We start from the raw sequence: 18360 nt of genomic DNA on the forward strand, positions 1-18360 counted from the left end.
AGGAAACTATTGAAGTCTCAGACAGCCCAAGGCAAAATGATGTGCTCTGTTTTGGCAACTTCCGACTACACTTTTTCAGTGCCTTGAAGCACCCCACCTGCTCTGGCCCTCCTCAAATTGAGCTAACACACACACACACACACACACACACACACACACACACACACTCACACACTTCTTCTTTTCCCCCATTCTCAGCTTATCTCCCTGGAAGAAGGAACACTGATCAATCACTTTGCCTTTGATCTAAATAAGTTTCAAATCTTATGACCTATGTGTGAATGTAGATTTTGTAAATCATGAGCAGGCTTCAATGGAAAAGTTAACTTTATAATCAGCATAGTTTTTACCTAGGGACAATCTGAATTGCCACATATCTGAAGGATAAATTTTAGAGTGATGACTCTACTACTCACAGTTCTAGTTCCACAGTGGATCTTAGCCTTGACCAATCCCTACAATATTTAAAGCTTACCTAAGACATACTTCTTAAATATCTTCATTTAATGAACAGACTATAGATGCCCAATCTCACATATAATGTCTTATATTAATAAGCACCTGTAATTATTTTGAAAAAACAATAATAATAGGAATAATAATTCCTATTCATGTTTTTATAAGACACAGTAGATTGCAAAAGCATTTTGGAATCCTAAACCACATTGGGATTTTCATGATAACCATCTGAGATAAATAGTATCAGTTTATTTTACAGAATAAAAAAAAATTGGTTTAGAGACTGAGGAAGATCTATCCATGCACAGTACCAATGGAGCCAGGGTAGTTCATTCACAGTACCAGTGGAGCTAGACCTGAATTCATCAAAATACAACTAGAAAGAATCCTCAGTTTCCCAGAATGCTTTGTTGTAGTGCACATTTGGGATGTAGAGTCAAAATCTGCGTGGGACTGAAAGAGTAAAAATCAGTCTGGGTGGAGAATAAGCAGCCCTGCTATTAATCATCCTGGGAGGAAAGACAGATAAAACCAGCTGCAAAGTTAACAGAAAACCCTGTTTTCCCCAAGGTCATGCAGCAGTTGTAAAATGCCATAACGACCCCCACCTCCTTTGAATGGCTACTGATTTCTTACCAGTGATGCCCCAGACCTACTTTGCTATTTTCATATGTTACTGGGCATACCCAATTGCTAAGACTTGCCTCATGACAGCTGTCAAACCCTAGTCAATCCTCTCTTCTCCCAATGCTACCTTAAAAATCCCAACCTATCCAGAATTTATCAGGGCTTGCCTAGACTCTCCTCAGAATCTTCAGTGAAAATCCAAACATTATAAAAATGCTTTCTTCCTACCTTCAGTCAAGGAATGATCCACAATTACTCTGGAGTGTCCCACCTTCAGTGCATTCAGTCAATAAATCTGATTTTTTTTTCAGATTATAGACTGGATCCTGGTCTATGACTAATAAGGCTTTAATAGGCCCTAAAAATGACACTAAAAGGGGGCACCTGGGTGGCTCTGTCGGTTAAACATTCAACTCCTGATTTTGGCTGTTTGTGATCTCACAGTTCATGAGTTCGAGCCCTGCATCAGGCTCCCTGATGACAGTGCAGAGTCTGCTTGGGATTCTCCCTCTCTCTCCCTGTCTCCCTGTGCGCCTCCCATGCATTCTCTGTCTCTCAAAATAAGTAAATAAACTTAAAAAATAACACTAAAATAAAGATTTTGTTTGAGATTTTTTTAACTGAAGCTGCTTCCCAGCAGCTTCATTTTATTTTTATTTACTTTTTATTTTTTAATTTTATTTATTTTGAGAGAGAGACACAGTGAGTGTGGAAGGGGCAGACAGAGGGAGAGAGAGAATCCCAAGCAGACTCTACACTCTCAGCACAAAGCCCAATGTGGGTTCAAACTCACAAACAGTGAGATCATGACCTGAGCTGAAATCAAGAGTCTGACGCTTAACCAACTGAGCCATCCAGGCACCCCTAAGAGTTTTTTTAAACATACTTCTATTCTTGATATCTTCAATCATCACTTCTGAACAATGATTACTCATACTCATAATGATAACCTAGAGACGGTGCAAGATATCTATACACCACAGGAGGGCTCACTTTGGTTTAAAGGACCATTTAGGATGAATGGAAATTGGAATTAGACATTTTCTTTTCTTTTATTTTGGAGGGAATCAATCTCTACCCTTTATTTCATGCTATATTTTTAAAAAATCCAGTTTTGTTGAGGTATAAATATAAAAATCCTGATTGTGTATATTTAAAGTATACAACATAAGGTTTTGGTATATGTTTACATTGTAAATCAAGCTAAGCCACAATCAAACTAATTAACCACCACCATACATGGTTACCATGTTTTTGTGTGTATGGTGAAAACATTTGAGAATTACACTCCTAGCAAATTTCAAGTATACAGTACCCTTATTACTAAATATAGTCATCATGCTGTACATTAAGTCTCTAGGACTTATTCATTTTATAACTGGATGACCAGCATCTCCCCATTTCTTCCACCCTCCACCTTCTGGTAACCACCATTCTATTCTGCTACTATGAGTTTGGCATTTTTAGGTTCCACATAGAAATTGTATCATATCATACAGTATATTTCATTTTTTGATTTATTTTACTTAGCAAAGTATTGTTCAGGTTCTTTTATGTTGTTGCAAATGGCAAGGTTTGCTATTTATTTCTTTCTTTATTTATTTATTGTTTATTTTGAGAGAGACAGAGAGAGAGAGAGCAGGTGCACACGTCGGGGAGGGGCAGAGAAAGAGATTCCCCAGCAGGAACCACACTGTCAGTGTGGAGCTTGATTCAGGGCTCAAACTCATGAATAGTGAGATCATGATCTGAGCCAAGTCACATGCTTAACGGACAGAGTCGCCCAGGTGCCCCAACGTTGGCTTCTTTTTTAAGATTGAATAATATTCTATTGTATGTATGAACCACATTTTTCTGACTATTCATCCATTGATGGGCACAGGTTGTTTTCATATCTAGGCTATTATGAATAATGCTGAAATGAACATGAGAGTGAAAATACCTATTTGAGATCCTGATTTCATTTCCTTTACATATATACTCAGAAGTGGGATTTCTGGATTGTATGGTAGTTCTATTTTTTTAATGTTTATTTATTTTTGAAAGAGAGAGAGACAGAGACAGAGTGTGAGCAAGAGAGGGGCAGAGAGAGAGGGAGACACAGAATCTGAAGCAGGATCCAGGCTCTGAGCTCTCAGCACAGAGCCTGACATGGGGCTTGAACCCATGAACTGCAAGATCATGACCTGAGCCAAAGTCGGACATTTAACCAACTGAGCCACCAGGCGCCCCTATTTTTAATATTTTGAGGAATCTCTGGATTGTTGTCCATAGTGGCTGCACCAGTTAATATTCCAACTAACAATGTACAGAGTTCCCTTTTATCCACATCATGGCCAACAATTTTCATCTTTTGTTTCTCTGATAATAGCCATTTTAACAGGTGGGAGATGATAACTCATTGTGATTTTGATTTGATTTCCCATTTAACAAGCACTACCCATTGGCCATTTATATGTCTTCTTTGAAGAAATATCTATTCAGGTCATTTGTCCATTTTTAATAAGGTTATGTGTTTGTTTTGTTTTGTTTTAATATTGAGTTGTAAGAGTTCCTTATATGTTTTGGATTTTAACCCCTTATCAGATATATGGATTGCAAATATTTTCTCCTATTCCCTAAATTACATCCACTCTCTTTTTTGATAGAAATATAATTGACATACAACATTAGTTTCAGGTGCACAACATAATGATTTTGTATTTGTATATATTGCAAAATGATCACCACAATAAGTCTAGTTACATTTGTCACCATACATAGTTATAGAATTTTTTTTTCTTATTATTAACTATAGTTGCCATGCTGTGCATTACATCCCCATCAACTTATCTATTTTGTAATTGGAAATTTGTACCTTTTGATTCCCTTCACTCATTTTGTCCTCCCCCCCCCAACCTCCTGCCTCTCCACCAATTTAGTCTCTGTATCTATGAACTTGTGTTTCTTTCTTTTTTTAGATTTCACATATAAGTGAGACCATATGCTCTTTTAGAAGCCTTTTAGTTTGATATAATCCCACTTGTCTTTCTTTTTTGTTTTAGTTATTTGTTTTGCTTCTCTTGCCTATGCTTTTGGTATAATACACAAAAAATCATTGCCTAGATCAATGTCAAAAAGTTTTACCCTATGGTTTCTTTAGTAGTTTTATGGTTTCAGGTCTTATGCTTAAGTACTTAATCCTTTTTGGGTGGATTTTTATATATGATGCCAGGTAAGGATCCAATTGTATTCTGTATGTGGATATACAGTTTTCCCAATAGTACTTATTGAAGAGACTATACTTTCCCCCATTGTGTATTTTTGACATGCTTTTTGAAAATCTGTTGACTGTAGATTGTGGATTTGTGGATTCTTCATACTGTTCTATTTGTCTATATGTCTGTTTTTATACTAGAGCCATACTGTTTTGATTATTGTAGCTTTTTGATGTAATTTGAAATCAGGAAGTATGATCCCTCCAGCTTTGCTCTTCTTGTTCAAGATTGTTTTGGCTATTCGGGGTATTTTGTGATTCCATATATTTTAAGATTTTTTTCTATTTCTGTAAAAAAATGGCATTGGGATTTTGATATGGGTTACACTGAATCTATAGATCACTTTGGATGGTGTAGACATTTTAACAATATTAATTCTTCCAATCTGAATACAGGATGTCTTTCCATTTATCTGTGTTTTCTTTAATTTCCTTCATCAACATTGTATAATTTTCACTTTACACATCATTCACCTCTTTGGCTAAATTTATTCCTTAGCATTTTATTACTTTTCTTGCCATTGTAAATGGGATTGTTTTCTTAATTTCCTTTTTGTGGCTTCTCTGGTTTTAATTGAGAATTTTATGTGCTTTTATTTTGTCTTCTCTGTTAGCATATCAATTGTACTTTTAGAAAATTTAGTGTTAGGCCTACAGTTTGCAATAACATTTACAACTAATCTAAGTTCACTTTCAAATAATACTATACTGCTTCACATGTAGTGCAGGTACCTTATAATAGTCATAAATTTCAATTATCCATAAACTATAATCACCAAATACATTGATGCTATTATTTTGCACATTTATAACTTAACTTTATTGAAAAGTGATTCACAAATATACTTGTATATAAAGTATATAATGTGATTATTTTATATACATATACATTGTAGAATGATTACCAAGATCAAGATAATTAACACATCCATCAGCTAGCACAGTTAACATAAATAAATCTTTTTTTAAATGTGGTGAGAATGCCTAAGATCTACTCTCAGCAACTTTCGCATATATAATACCATATTATTAACTGTAGTCTCAGTGCTATACATTAGGTCCTCATAACTTTTCTTCTTATAACTACTATTATTGCTATTATTATTTAAAACAAACTGTTACATGTTTGGTAAATTATGAATAGGAAAAATAAAATGTTTTATCTTAATTTATTCTTTCTCTAACACTCTTTCTTTCATTATGTAGATCCAAATTTCTGAACTATATCATTTTCATTTTTTTCTGAGGAACTTCTTTTAACACTTCTTGCAAGATAGGTCTAATGGAAACAAGTTCCCTCAGTTTTCATTTGTCTGAGAAAGTCTATTTACCCTTCACTTTAGATAAATAACTTATATGGATACAGCATTTTAGGTTGTTGGGATATTTTTCACCACTTTGAATATTTCACTCCACTTTTCTTGCTTTCATGGTTTCTAAAGAAAAAGTCTGATGTATTTCCTATTCTTGTTCTTGTAGAGGTACTTTTATTTCTTTTGTATTATTTCAAGATGTTCCCTTTGTTTTGATTTACTGCAGTTAGAATATGATATATCAAGGTGTACATTTTTTAGTATTCATTCTGTTTGGTATTCTCTAAGCTGCCTGCAATCTTTGGTTTGGACCGTTTCATTAACTTTGGGAAATTCTCAGCTCTAATACCTTAAATATTTCTATTGTTCTCTTCTCTCTTACTTCTAATTTTGGTATTTCCATTACATGTATCTTCCTCTTTTTGTAATTATCCCTTGGGAGTTATATTTTGTTCCATTTTTTCAGACTTTTTCCCCTTTTACATTTTAGTTTAGGAATTTCTACTGATATATCTTCAAGATCACTAATTCTTTCTTCATCTGTGCCTGGTCTATTGATAAGCCCATGAAAGGCATTCTTTATTTCTATTAGTGTTACTGTGTTTTTTTATTTCTAGCATTTTCTTTTGATTCTTTCTTAGAATTTCTATCTCTCTGGTTACATTGCCCAATACTGTTGATATATATTGTTCGCTTGTTCCATGGAAGCACTTAACACATTAAACATAGTTTTCTTGCATTCCCAATCTGATCATTCCCAAATCTGTGCCATATCTGATTATGGTTCTGATGTGTACTTTGTCTCTTCAGACTACATTCTTTGGGGTTTGGGTTTTTGTTTGTTTGTTGTTTGTTGTGTGTTTTTTCTTTTTGTCTTTGTTTCTGTTTTGCTTTTTAATATTTTTTGGTAATATTTTGTTGTTGTTGAAAGCCACACATTATGCACCAGGTAAAAGGAACTGAGGTAAATAGACTTTTAGTGTGAGAGTTTATGTTTATCTTGTTAGGCTGTGTTTACTGTTTGCTATAGTTGTAGGTATAAGAGGCTAAAATTTCGTAGAATGTACATGTTTATGTCTCCACTGTTTTCTTTGTGTTTTCCTAGAGACTGCTTTTTAAATAGGGTCTGAGCTTTGCAGTTATTTCAGCTGAAAGCCCTTGTTATCATACAGGAATCTGATTGGTGGTAAGCATTCTATAATCTTATGATAAAGTTTTAGTCTTTCATGGAGCCTGTGCCTTTGAATATGACCTTCACAACTGCTTCTCAGCTTTTCTCCTCTTTTTAAGTGAGACAGGAAAGCTTGAGGGGGTAGCTGGAGTTTAGTATTGCAATTCCCTTCCCTCAGATAGGCTAGGTTTGGTAAAATTCAAGTAGTTTAGGCTCTGATAAAAGAATTTCCCTTAGGGACAGGCCTTTGTTAAGAAGCAGAGAGTGCTCTGGAATGATTGCTTTTATTAAATCCTCTGACAGAATTATAGGGAGATCTTTCTGTGATCTTCACCCTGAGATTCTGGTAGGGTTCCCAGAAGCAAAACTCATGAAATTGTGGGGTATTCCAAAGATTACATTTCATGGAGTTTTTAACTCTCAGGCTAGTCCATAGTGGGCTTACAGTGACTTATCAGTTATAGTTTGTTTCTACCTGTACTGGCTCTTGCTCCTTGGTTTCTGCTCCCAATATACTGTGATTCTCAGTATTTGCTTCTTTCTCAAGTTTTGGGGGCAAGGGTTTGCCCTGTGTCCTCAGCTCATTGTTGGATCTAATAATTGTTCATTTTAATTTTCTTCAGCTCTTTTTCTTATTATAAAGATAAGAGTGACAAATTCCAAACTTTTACTAGTTTTTAAGATGAGGTCCTAACTGAAACTTTTGAAGGTGGTGATTCCTGTAAACTAAATTATTATTTTCTAATTTTTCCAGTGTTTGCTATTACATGTAACTTGCTTTTCCTGTTAATCCTTCAAATAAAATGCTTCAGAAGTTATTTGAAATATATCACAGGATCTCTTCATTTTTATCCTCTATTCCAAAACCAATCCCTTCAGTGTCTCTCTTTCACACATTCTGCAAAATTTATCTTCAATCCCAGAAAACACTCCCTTATTCCTTTTGTCTAGGCAGACTCTTCTCAAACCTTTTCCAGCTAATTTATTCAATAATAGTCTCTCTCTTTGAAAGTCGATTTTAAGCATAAACTGTACCACTCTTCTTTACTTCATTATGTCTACATATTTTTTTTCAACTATGTAGATCTTGTCTCTTGTTTAAATTTTAATGATTTCTGAGAACAGGGACCTGTTTTTTAATGCTTATATTTATCTTACACTAAATGTCTAGCCCAGAGCTATGCACGTACTAGGGGACTGACAAAGAATCATTGGTTGACTGTTATATATCAATATTTGTTAGGAAATTGATTGCTTTACTGAGTGATTTGTAAATATAAACATCAACTGACTAATTCCCCCAAAGCAAGTCACTTCTAGATTTTCAAGGGCTGATAATTAAGACACCTCATATATATTAATAGATGGACGAAGGATCATTTTTCAGATTCTTTCTGCAGCCTGTGAAGATCTGTTTTTGGAAACTGCATTAGAAATGAAGAAGGAAAGACTGTGTCTGAAAGGACAGGATCAGCTTTCTGCTTCATGCCTGACAGAGGCTGTGGCTTCCCTACACATGAAGCTTTAAATCAAACTTAATTTGTGGTGCGTAAGCAGTTTCTGGCACTAAAGGGGGTTCTTCCATAGCAGATGACATAGAACTAAAAGAATTGTGTGTAGTGAGATTAACCCATAGCACAGAGAAAATGGAGAAAGTAAAACTCAATACAAATCGTGAAGACAGTAAATTCCCATTTTTCCCTTGGTTAGGTATATGTTGAGAAAGGAAAACTACAACATTAACCAGGAAGAAAAAGGTTAATAGAAAGACTATCAGTAAAATGTGGTTAAGACAATTCTTACATGTGTCTAGTTCAGCAATGGTACATAAATTTAAAGGGCAGGAGACTTACTCAAGTTACAAATGTCAGTATTATGAACTCTCAGATATGTGTATCATTGGGAGGGTACAGACACAGGGTAAATTTTAAAAGCATGTCTATTTGGAATATAATCTGAGCTTCATATTTTCAGTATGGGAGACTCTTAGTTTCCAGGAACTCTCTTCCACCAACCAAACTTTAAGCCCTTCTTTCTCTCAAAGGGGAACCAGAAGAGATTAAGCCAAGTGAATTTTAAATATCTTAATATATTAATATATAAATATTTAAATATATTAAATTATTAAATATTTAAATATATTAATATAGTACAAATATAAATATTTTTGTAGGAGCCCAAATGTAAATGATCTGCCTTTGATAATGAAATGTTGATGTTTAATAACATTCCTTTGCATGTGTATAGTGCTATTCACTCTTTCAATTACTTTAACCTATTTTACCCTCACAACAAAGTTGAGTATGGTAGGTATTTTTCCCAACTTAAAGCTGAGTTAATTTAAGGCACATTGACTTAATGACTTTGTAAGGATCCAGCTTGAGCTTGTAAATTTGAGGCCTGCATGTAGAACCCGGTTTTCCCTGAACATAGTTGTCTTTTCCAGCTTTATGCTAAATGCTGGCAAATCAGAGCATTTGTCTTTGCATTCATAACCAAGTGTCCAAAAAGGAGAATTAACTCCAGTGCTCCAATTTTCTATCTTGCAAAAACATGTATTTAAGAAATTCACCCCAGAACTTAAGGGCAGGATTGCCACCATGTAGACTTGTTTTCTTTGGTCAAAGGCAGGAGACAGAAAAGACAGCAGGGTGCCCACTATCACTTCATTCAGGAGGCAGCTGACCATTGGTGAGAATATAACTTTCCAGAGAAACAAGAGGCACACTCCTTAGGAAAGGTTCCTGGCAACTCAGTTGCTCTGTAAAGAACACTTACTCGTGGCCATTCAAGGCCCTTTGCAAATTCACTTGAGAAAGCAAAAAGCAGGACTATGAGAAAATGTCATACAGGGCAGGGTTCTTCCTGTGAGGGGCGAAGGGAGAAAGACAAAGGGAAACAGTGTCTGGAAAAGGCAGGACCATGGCAGTGGGCTAGGATCATTGGCAGATTAAGGCACAGGGCACATGCCTGTATTACACAAATGCAGGAGAAAAGTGGAAAACAAACTTCTCATGGTTATTCGGGGATAGAACGCCAGTAACCACTTTCAGTTTACTTCGTATAAGGCAACCATTTTTAAAGCTCACTTCTTTACTTTCTTACCCCCTGTTGTCAAAACTAACCTCAAACACGAACACTACACCTATCAATTTTTTCCCTTCATGCCATGGTACAAAAATCTAATTTGTTTTCATAAGTTCAGCTTCGAACGTGGAGCCCAGTGTTTCCTCTTTTTTGCTACACAAATCATGTTGGCTTGTTTATCAAAGCCTACTGGCATGGTAATATTTCTTTTTGCTAAGTGAATTCCTCACTTCTTTCCTTTTCCATCTGATCTTCACATCAAGAGTCACTTTTTGTGTTTTCTTTTTTTTTAGTTTTTGTTAATGTTTATTCATTTTTTGAGAGAGAGAGAGAGAGAGAGAGAGAGAGGGGTGGAGAGAGAAGGAGGCACAGAATCTGAGTAGGCTCCAGGTTCTGGACCGACAGCATGTAGCCTGACGGGGCTCAGACTCATGAACTGTGAGATCATGACCAGAGGTGAAGTCAGACGTTTAACCTACTGAGCCACCCAGGCGTCCCATTGTGTTTTCTTTTTGAAGGTTCCATACATAATACCCAGCCAACATTTGCCATACCCAATGGAGACTTTGTGAGCTATGTAATCATCTGCAATTTTTGCATGACTGGTCTCTCCCCATATCAGACGAGTTCAACCAAGAATACTGTCTTTATTTCAGGCTCCTCAAAGAGCATCTTGGAGAAAAAGAAGTTGAGTTGGCACTCATCTTTGATTCAGTCGTGGAGGCTGACCTGGCAAATTATACCTGCCATGTGGAAAACCGAAATGGACGGAAACATGCCAGTGTTCTGCTGCGTAAAAAGGGTATTTATTTTTTTAACTATTACTATGGTTTGTTTAGCTACCAAGTAACTATTGAAGTTAAATATGCCTACTGGCCTTATTTTATCATTTAGCAGAAATTTCTATTAAGCATTTTGTCTTTTTAAGGAAAAATATCTCTATCGCTATGGATAGTAGCATAAAATGCCTATAATCTTCTATACCATTAGGAAATAGATTTAAAAAATGAAATATTGTTATGTGTTAAATTCAGTGAAATAAAATGTACCTTAGTTATAAGTATTACATAAAATTTAATACGTATTGGCATTCAAATTTTTCTCTATATTTCACCATCTTATATTGCTTAAATGAAAAACTAGGGATTTTATTATTGAATGAGAAACAAAGCCACTTTTTTATTCCCTGACTAAAATAGAAATAATAAAGAGTATCATAATAGTCTTATAATTGTCATAATAAACATTATAAATAATATGTCATGATATGACCTGGTATTAAGAGGCCTTTGATAGGTACATATATTTTAAAAATAATTTGGCATTTATGGAAACCCCTCTCTAACTTTATTTTTGGATGGCGTGGAAATTGTATATAACGGGCAAAGAAAGTAAATTTATAAATAAAGGAGATAAACGCAAATATAGGAACAAAAATCCCAGCAGCTGGAGCAGCTTCTGAGATTGGCTCTTATTCTGTCACAACTCTTGATTACTGCAAAAGGCTAAATATTTCTGTATGTATGCATCTGGCAAAGGTTTTTGTAAATGTAACAGAACAAATGTTCTCAATCAATGTTTTTGTTGTCTAGGCTATAGAGCAATAGAACACATTCAATCAACAAGGTCACTAGTTGTACCTTTTAACCAAGATGGAATTTCTGTTTTCCTGCCAACCCTAATACTTGACCTTGACCAGCAGTTCTAGGAGAAGCAAGAAAATGTCATTATTCTGAGAATAATGCTTTTATCTCTCTAGTACCATTTCTTATTCAGTTGGATTTGATTCCATCTTAAAATAAGGGAGTTGTTGTTGTTGTTGTTTTTTATTTTATTTTATTTTTTTTGTATAAAGGAGTGTAATATGGAAAGTAAAATCAGGAAACCCTGGTTGAGTAGATCCTTGTTCAGCCATTGATTCAGTAGGACTAACTTGTCTGATTAAATACCCTGAACCTCAGTTTTCTCACCTGTAAAACAGGGATAATAATATCTACATTGTAGAGGCACTTTGAGACTCAAATGATAATTATGTAGTGTAAAATATACCACACTCACTGTTATTATACAGAACTTGAATTACTTCTCCTGTGCACTAGGCAACCACATAAGTCCACCTACATAAAGGGCAGACATTGATCATGTCCAGATACCTTATGGCAAAGATCACTTTATTCCTGCTCATTCCAGTCTTATTTTAGGCTCAGAGATCATCCAACCGAGGGTTTGCAGCACCTCTGTATCTTCAGAAAATTGGGCAATGTCTGGCCACTAATTAGTACTTAGAACCTGTCTCATTAATGAATGAATAAGGTTATCTATTATTATTGAAGATCATGTATAGCAACTATTGTGCTAAGGACTGGGAAATAGAATGATGAATAAAATAGACACCCCCAAGTCTGGAAGGGTACAAAGAAAGGTAAATATTAAACATTAAACAAAAAATTTGGGGCACCTGGGTGGCTCATTTGGTTCAGCTCAGGTCATGGTCTCAGGGTTCATGAGTTTGAGCCCCACATTGGCTGTGTGCTGACAGCTTGGAGCCTGGAAACTGCTTTGAGTTCTGTGTCTCTTTCTCGGCTCCTCCCCACCTCATGTTCTGTGTCTGTCTCTCAAAAATGAATAAACATTTTAAAAATTAAAAAAAAAACTTAAACAAAAAATTGCACAAGTGTTACTGCTATGAGGAAAAACAATGGTGGTAGCAGGGTTCCTATCATTCAGTCAGCAGGGATAGAAATAGCCTTATCTGAGTTTAAAAATAAATTTATTTCTATTTAATAAGTAAAACAACCACTAGCACCCCTTAAAATTTCTAATAATCTGACAGTAGAAACCAAGGCACACTGTAAAATTGCTACCTCCCATGACTTCCTCAAGGAAACATGTCTAAAGCATGAATAACTAAGAATATTAATTCTCATCTTTCTCATCTCCATATATTAGAGTTCCCCAGAGTTCAGGTCACCTCTTCTCATTCACTTCCTAGATGATTTCATTCCATCTCTATCTCATGGTTTTGCTTATTGCATATATGCTGACAATTCCTAAATTTATATATCTAGCCTGGTCATCTTTCCTAAACTCCAGAATTGTATACCTAACTGCCTATTCAACAGCTACTCAAAAACTCCACTAGTGGATGTATCTAGTAGGCATATCAAGCTTCATTTGTCCCAAACAAGAATTTTGCTTTCTCCATCCTATAAACCTGATCCTCCAGTTGCCTTCTCCATCTCCATCACCATCCTTCCAGTTGCTCAGGCCAAAATCCTAGGAGTCATCCTTGACTTTTTCTTTTCTCTACTCACATGCTATATCTAGTCCACCACCAAATCCCATGGCTCTACTTTCAAAACACGTCCAGACTCTGATGTCTTTCCCCACATTCACTGTTAATGACCCTGGTCTGAACCACCAGCATCAATTGCCTGGCTCACTGCAATGGCCTCCTAACTGGCCTCCCTGCTTCTTTCTTGTGCCTTGCAGTCTGTGCTCATCACAGCAGCCAGACAGAATGATCCTTTTCATATATAACTACAGCATATTATTCCTCTAATCAGAACCCTCCAATTATAGAACCCTCTCCATTACACTTAAAATGAAATCCCAAATCTACACTATGGCCTACAATGCATGACAATCTATTGTGATTTCTGATCCAGTTTTCTACCACAATCTGCCTATTTGCCTCAAACATCACACACACTAGCTTCTTTTCTATTTCTTGTGCTCACCAAGCATAGTCCTATCTGATAGTCTTTGCACTTACTAATTCTGGGTCAGGAACACTCTTCCCTGAGCTGTTCCTATGATTCACTCACTTTTTTCATACAGGGCTCTGCTTAAATATTACCTGCTCAATAGCCTTCCTTGGACACACTCTATAAAAGAGTACTACCCATCACTTTCTTTCTTTTTTTGGGGGGGGGTTAGAATATTAAACATTTTAATACAGTTTAAATCAGTGTGTCAGGTCCATTTCATCTCTTTCACTGCCAAATCTGAGGGCAGGCACTGTTTCGGTTTCTCTGCCTTCCCTCTGTCTGTGATGACCAAGGTATAAAGGTATCTGAAGTTTTTTGTTTAAACATTTTAAGCCTTACTGAAGTAAAATTGAGAAATAAAATGATAAGAGATTTAAAGTATACAACAGGATGATTTGATATACATATACATTGTGAAAGGATTCCCTCTATTGAGTTAATTAATAAACATATGTATCACCTTACATATTTACCTTCCTTTTTTTTCTTTTGGTGAGAACATGTAAGTTCCTCTTAGAAAGTTTCAATTATACAATACAATGTTATCAACTACATTAGATACTCAGACCTTATTCATTTTACAACTGAAAGTTTGTACCCTTTTATCAACTTCTCCCTATTTCCTCCTCTAGCCCCGACCCCTGACAACCATTTTTGTACTCTCTTCTACTATGACTTCAGGTTTTGTTTTGTTTTGTTCCATTTTGTTTTGTTTTAGATTCAATATATAAGTGATACCATGCAGTATAGTATTTACCTTTCTCTCTCTGGCTTACTTCACTTAGTATAATGAACCTCCAGGTTCATCCATGTTGTACTAAATGATAGGATTTTCCTCCTTTTTTAAGGTGAAATAATATTCCATCATATATATTTATGCCATATTTTCTTGATCTAATCATTCATTGAACTATCCATCACTTTTTTTTCTCTTTCTTGGCTCTATTTATGTTTATTGTACTTATTACTATTTGATATCTTCTTACATATTTGTTTTCTTCTTATCTTCCCCCCTCACCACTAAAATGTAAACTCCACGAGAACAGGAACTTTTTCTGTCTTATGTACTGCTGTATCCCTAGTGCATAGAACATAGTAAGTGCTCAAAAATATTTGCTGAGTGAAAATGCTCCTCCTAGAGGGCCAGAGCAATAGGGTGGGGATAGATAACAGGGATTGGTAAAGATAGGATTTATCTGTGATTTTCTCTTGACTAGTGTCTGCCCTGGGCTATCTAAATGCATGTCTCTTTTAAAAGACATTTACTTTCCAGATTGGAGGTTAAAAACTTTAAGACCTCAGGGGCCAGGCAGATAGTAAACTTTTTTTTTAAGAGGTTGGATCCTAGAGAGAAAAAAAAAACACAGGATAGAGAAAACATGCCTCACTCTAAAGGGGCAGTCACTACTCTTTTCTAGTAGATTATGCCATGTTTGCTGAAATGTAAACTCAAGGATAAGAGAATTTCTGAGTTTTCAAGTGAAGTTGAGTGACTAGGTATGAAATCTTTTGAGTTTTAAATATTGGTGTCCATTGTTTGGAAACATGTGGAACAACAAAACCTTTTGGGGAGTCATGTTATACCAGTGTGCACTCCCTGTTTTAGGTAGCAATTAAATTTTTTCACTGTGCTTTGCAAAAGGATGCAGTTCATCTTCTCTTATTCTATTTTCCTTAGGAGCTCTCAACAATATTGTAGAGCTCCCGAAAAGAGGGAGAAGCCCTATGGCCCTGCTTCAACCTTTTTTATCAGACTGAGCTCTGGCTTGTCTTGCAAAACTTAAGATGTTTCCTTTGGAGTTAAACATTTCGGGTTTTATCACAGCATAACCTGGCTTCAGTGGCTGCAGTGTTTTCACCCAGAATATGAGTATGATGTTTGTTAATGGAACAACAACTTACTGATGAGCTATGAGTCAAATATTGAAAAAGCCCTAAGTGATAATAATGAAGAAGCATTTGATGAATCCTTACTGTGAAAAGGCCTTTCGTAAAATGAAAACTCGTGTCTAATATATCCAATTAACAGGGTCAGGCTTTCTCAGAGCAAGACATCCTTATCTATGCATCTTTTACCTGCACCTACAACTTTCTCACTCTCTGATGAACTATCAACAATTATAACTAAAATATCAGTAAGTAGTCTAGTGTGTGTGTGTGTGTGTGTGTGTGTGTGTGAGTGTGGGTACCATGACTGAATTTATGCTAAGGAAATTCTGGTAATTGTTTCTTCTCTGCACATACTGCCTTTCCTACAAACCAGAACATATCACTGAATCCCTCTCTTCTCATTCCCAGTGCTACTGCCCCACCCTGAACCCCCAACCTGTAAAGAAACCCTCAGGTGGGATCTCCTAACCTGCTTCCCAACTTATGAGCTAGCTAAAAACATTTCCAGTCTTCCCTCTCTACTCCCTTGACTTCAGCTGCTATTTGTCTCACTCTATGATGCTGATCTTCAGGTTCAAAGTGAAGAAACCGTTGGGTTCAAACTAAGAAGGTTAAAAAGAACTACACTTGTACTTTGAGTGCCTACAAAAAGTTATAATCCCATAAATATTTGCTGTTATGGCTATCACTGTATTTGTGATGTGTATATAAGTCACAGTGCAAATAAAATGGCTTTCACCTTCTCAGGAAATGTCTCTAGAAGCACAGATCATGCTGAGATGGAAAATGGCAGTTGAAAACAGAAGATAAAAGAAAAGCCAAGCATCATCTTGGTGATGGCAATTTTGCCCTCTGATTATAGGATGCATGTTTCCTTTTTAATGGCTCCGCCTGGGTTGAATGAAAGAATACTGGTTGAGTCTCAGAGACTTGGTGCACAGTTTTAAACATAAACAGCCATCATTAGGTAATATCTTTCAAAGACATTTTTATAAAATGGACTCCCAAACCACAAAAGTACTTTTCACACCATGGTTTTCTTCCATAAATGTACTGCTGAAAAATGTGCCTACTACTTGAGAGCACAAATTGTTCCTACTGCTGAAGTTTCCATCTACCTAATAACAACTCTACTTTGTATTTAACATAGAAATTGCTGAAAAAGTTCCCATTTGGTGACTTTTAAAACAGTTGAATTCTGACCAGAGAGAGACACACAGAGAGAGAGAAAGAGACAGAGACAGAGAAGAGACAGAGAGATATGGAAAGAGAAAGAGTCCAAAATATTTACAACATAAAATGAACATTTTACAGCAGGAAAAAAATGTTGCATCAAGTCAATCAATGTCCTAAGATGAAAGAAAAGTCAGTTTCCTGAGTAACAAAAAAAATCATATTGATCTGTCCATTTAACACTGGTTGTTAAGAATGCACAACTTATGTAAGATGGTGGGAAAATCAGCAAATATTTTGATATTTGTAGCCCCACACAGGTCTCATAAGCAAGCCTGTCTTACCACCCATATAGAGGCAGGCAATGGCTCCTGGGGAGCTACACATAGAGGGCAAGAGGCAGAGGTAATGTGTGGTAGGATTTTTTTACCTGAAATTTTGGGGCTTAATTTTTAAAATGACTACCTCTTGCAGCAGGCAGGACAGAGATAGATTCCAATTCCCTATCCGTACTCATTATGGTTCCCTTCATAATAATTCTTATTAACATATTTTGTCTCTCACAGCAGCCCCACTCCCTTCCCTTTTCCATTATTACTTCATCTCCTTACTGAAAAAGAGTGACATTTATTTATGCTTCTTATATTTTCACTCAGTGACTTTCCTGGTGGGCCATACTGTCTCTGTCTTCCACTATCTCTTCTTTCCCTCCACTTCCTTTCCAAGACCAAATTCCCTCTCCCCCCATGAAACCTAAAACTTTTCTTCATATTCTGGACCCTAGGGAGCCCCTCTTTCCTCTCTGATACAGCCATAGGATTCTTCAGTACCTTTCAGTGAAGTGCCAGAGATATACTCAGTCCTTTCATGCTGCCTGGTGAATTGTATTTCAGGTTATTTCCTTGGAATTAAAAGGGCATAAGAAACCAAAATTCACTGCAAGTCACATGTTCTCATGAAGCACTACTAACAACTCTATAGAGCAAAAGGGAAAAGGCTCTCCTTTGTCAATTTCCAGGCTGAAGCTTATAAAACTGTGATGGAATAAAAAGTCTTGAATTTGAAATTAGGATATCTGGGCTCAAGTCTGATCTTGGCCAATTCTTAGGTGTATGACCTTGAGTAAGTGAATTAAACTACCAAGTCTCATATTCTTCATCTACAAATTTTTCCTGAAGGATTCTTGCCCCAAAAAGTTAACTTAGAGAATAGATTAATAGACTGGTTAAAAATTTTATTTATAATATATATTACTTGTAGTATCTGTTATATATATATATATATATATATATATATATATATACACACACATATATACACACACACATATATGTATACGTAGTATTTATTATATACATATATACACATATATACATATGTATATATACATATATATACACATATATATGTATATGTAGTAGCTATTATATATATATATGTTTATTTTTTTCCTTAATCTTAATCTTCATATTGAGCCTGACTAATTTCTTTTTTTTTCTTTCTTTAATGTTTATTTATTTTTGAGAGAGACACAGAGCGCGAGTGGGGCAGGGGTAGAGAGAGAGGGAGACACAGAATCCAAAGCAGGTTCCAGGCTCTGAGCTGTCAGCACAG

At 35.8% G+C, this 18360-nt stretch overlaps 1 protein-coding gene across 3 annotated transcripts in view; it reads left to right on the forward strand.

The window, feature by feature from the left end:
* The window catches only part of IL1RAPL2 (interleukin 1 receptor accessory protein like 2), a 1155228-nt gene that overhangs the window by 1113113 nt on the left and 23755 nt on the right, over positions 1-18360 (forward strand). For all 3 annotated transcript variants that reach the window (XM_027053379.2, XM_053201494.1, XM_053201495.1), the window contains one exon: positions 10570-10715. In XM_027053379.2, coding sequence (XP_026909180.1) covers positions 10570-10715 — 146 coding nt within the window. The remainder of the gene's footprint in view (positions 1-10569; positions 10716-18360) is intronic.

Source organism: Acinonyx jubatus, chromosome X (genome assembly GCF_027475565.1).
Source record: "Acinonyx jubatus isolate Ajub_Pintada_27869175 chromosome X, VMU_Ajub_asm_v1.0, whole genome shotgun sequence".
Lineage (NCBI taxonomy): Eukaryota > Metazoa > Chordata > Mammalia > Carnivora > Felidae > Acinonyx > Acinonyx jubatus.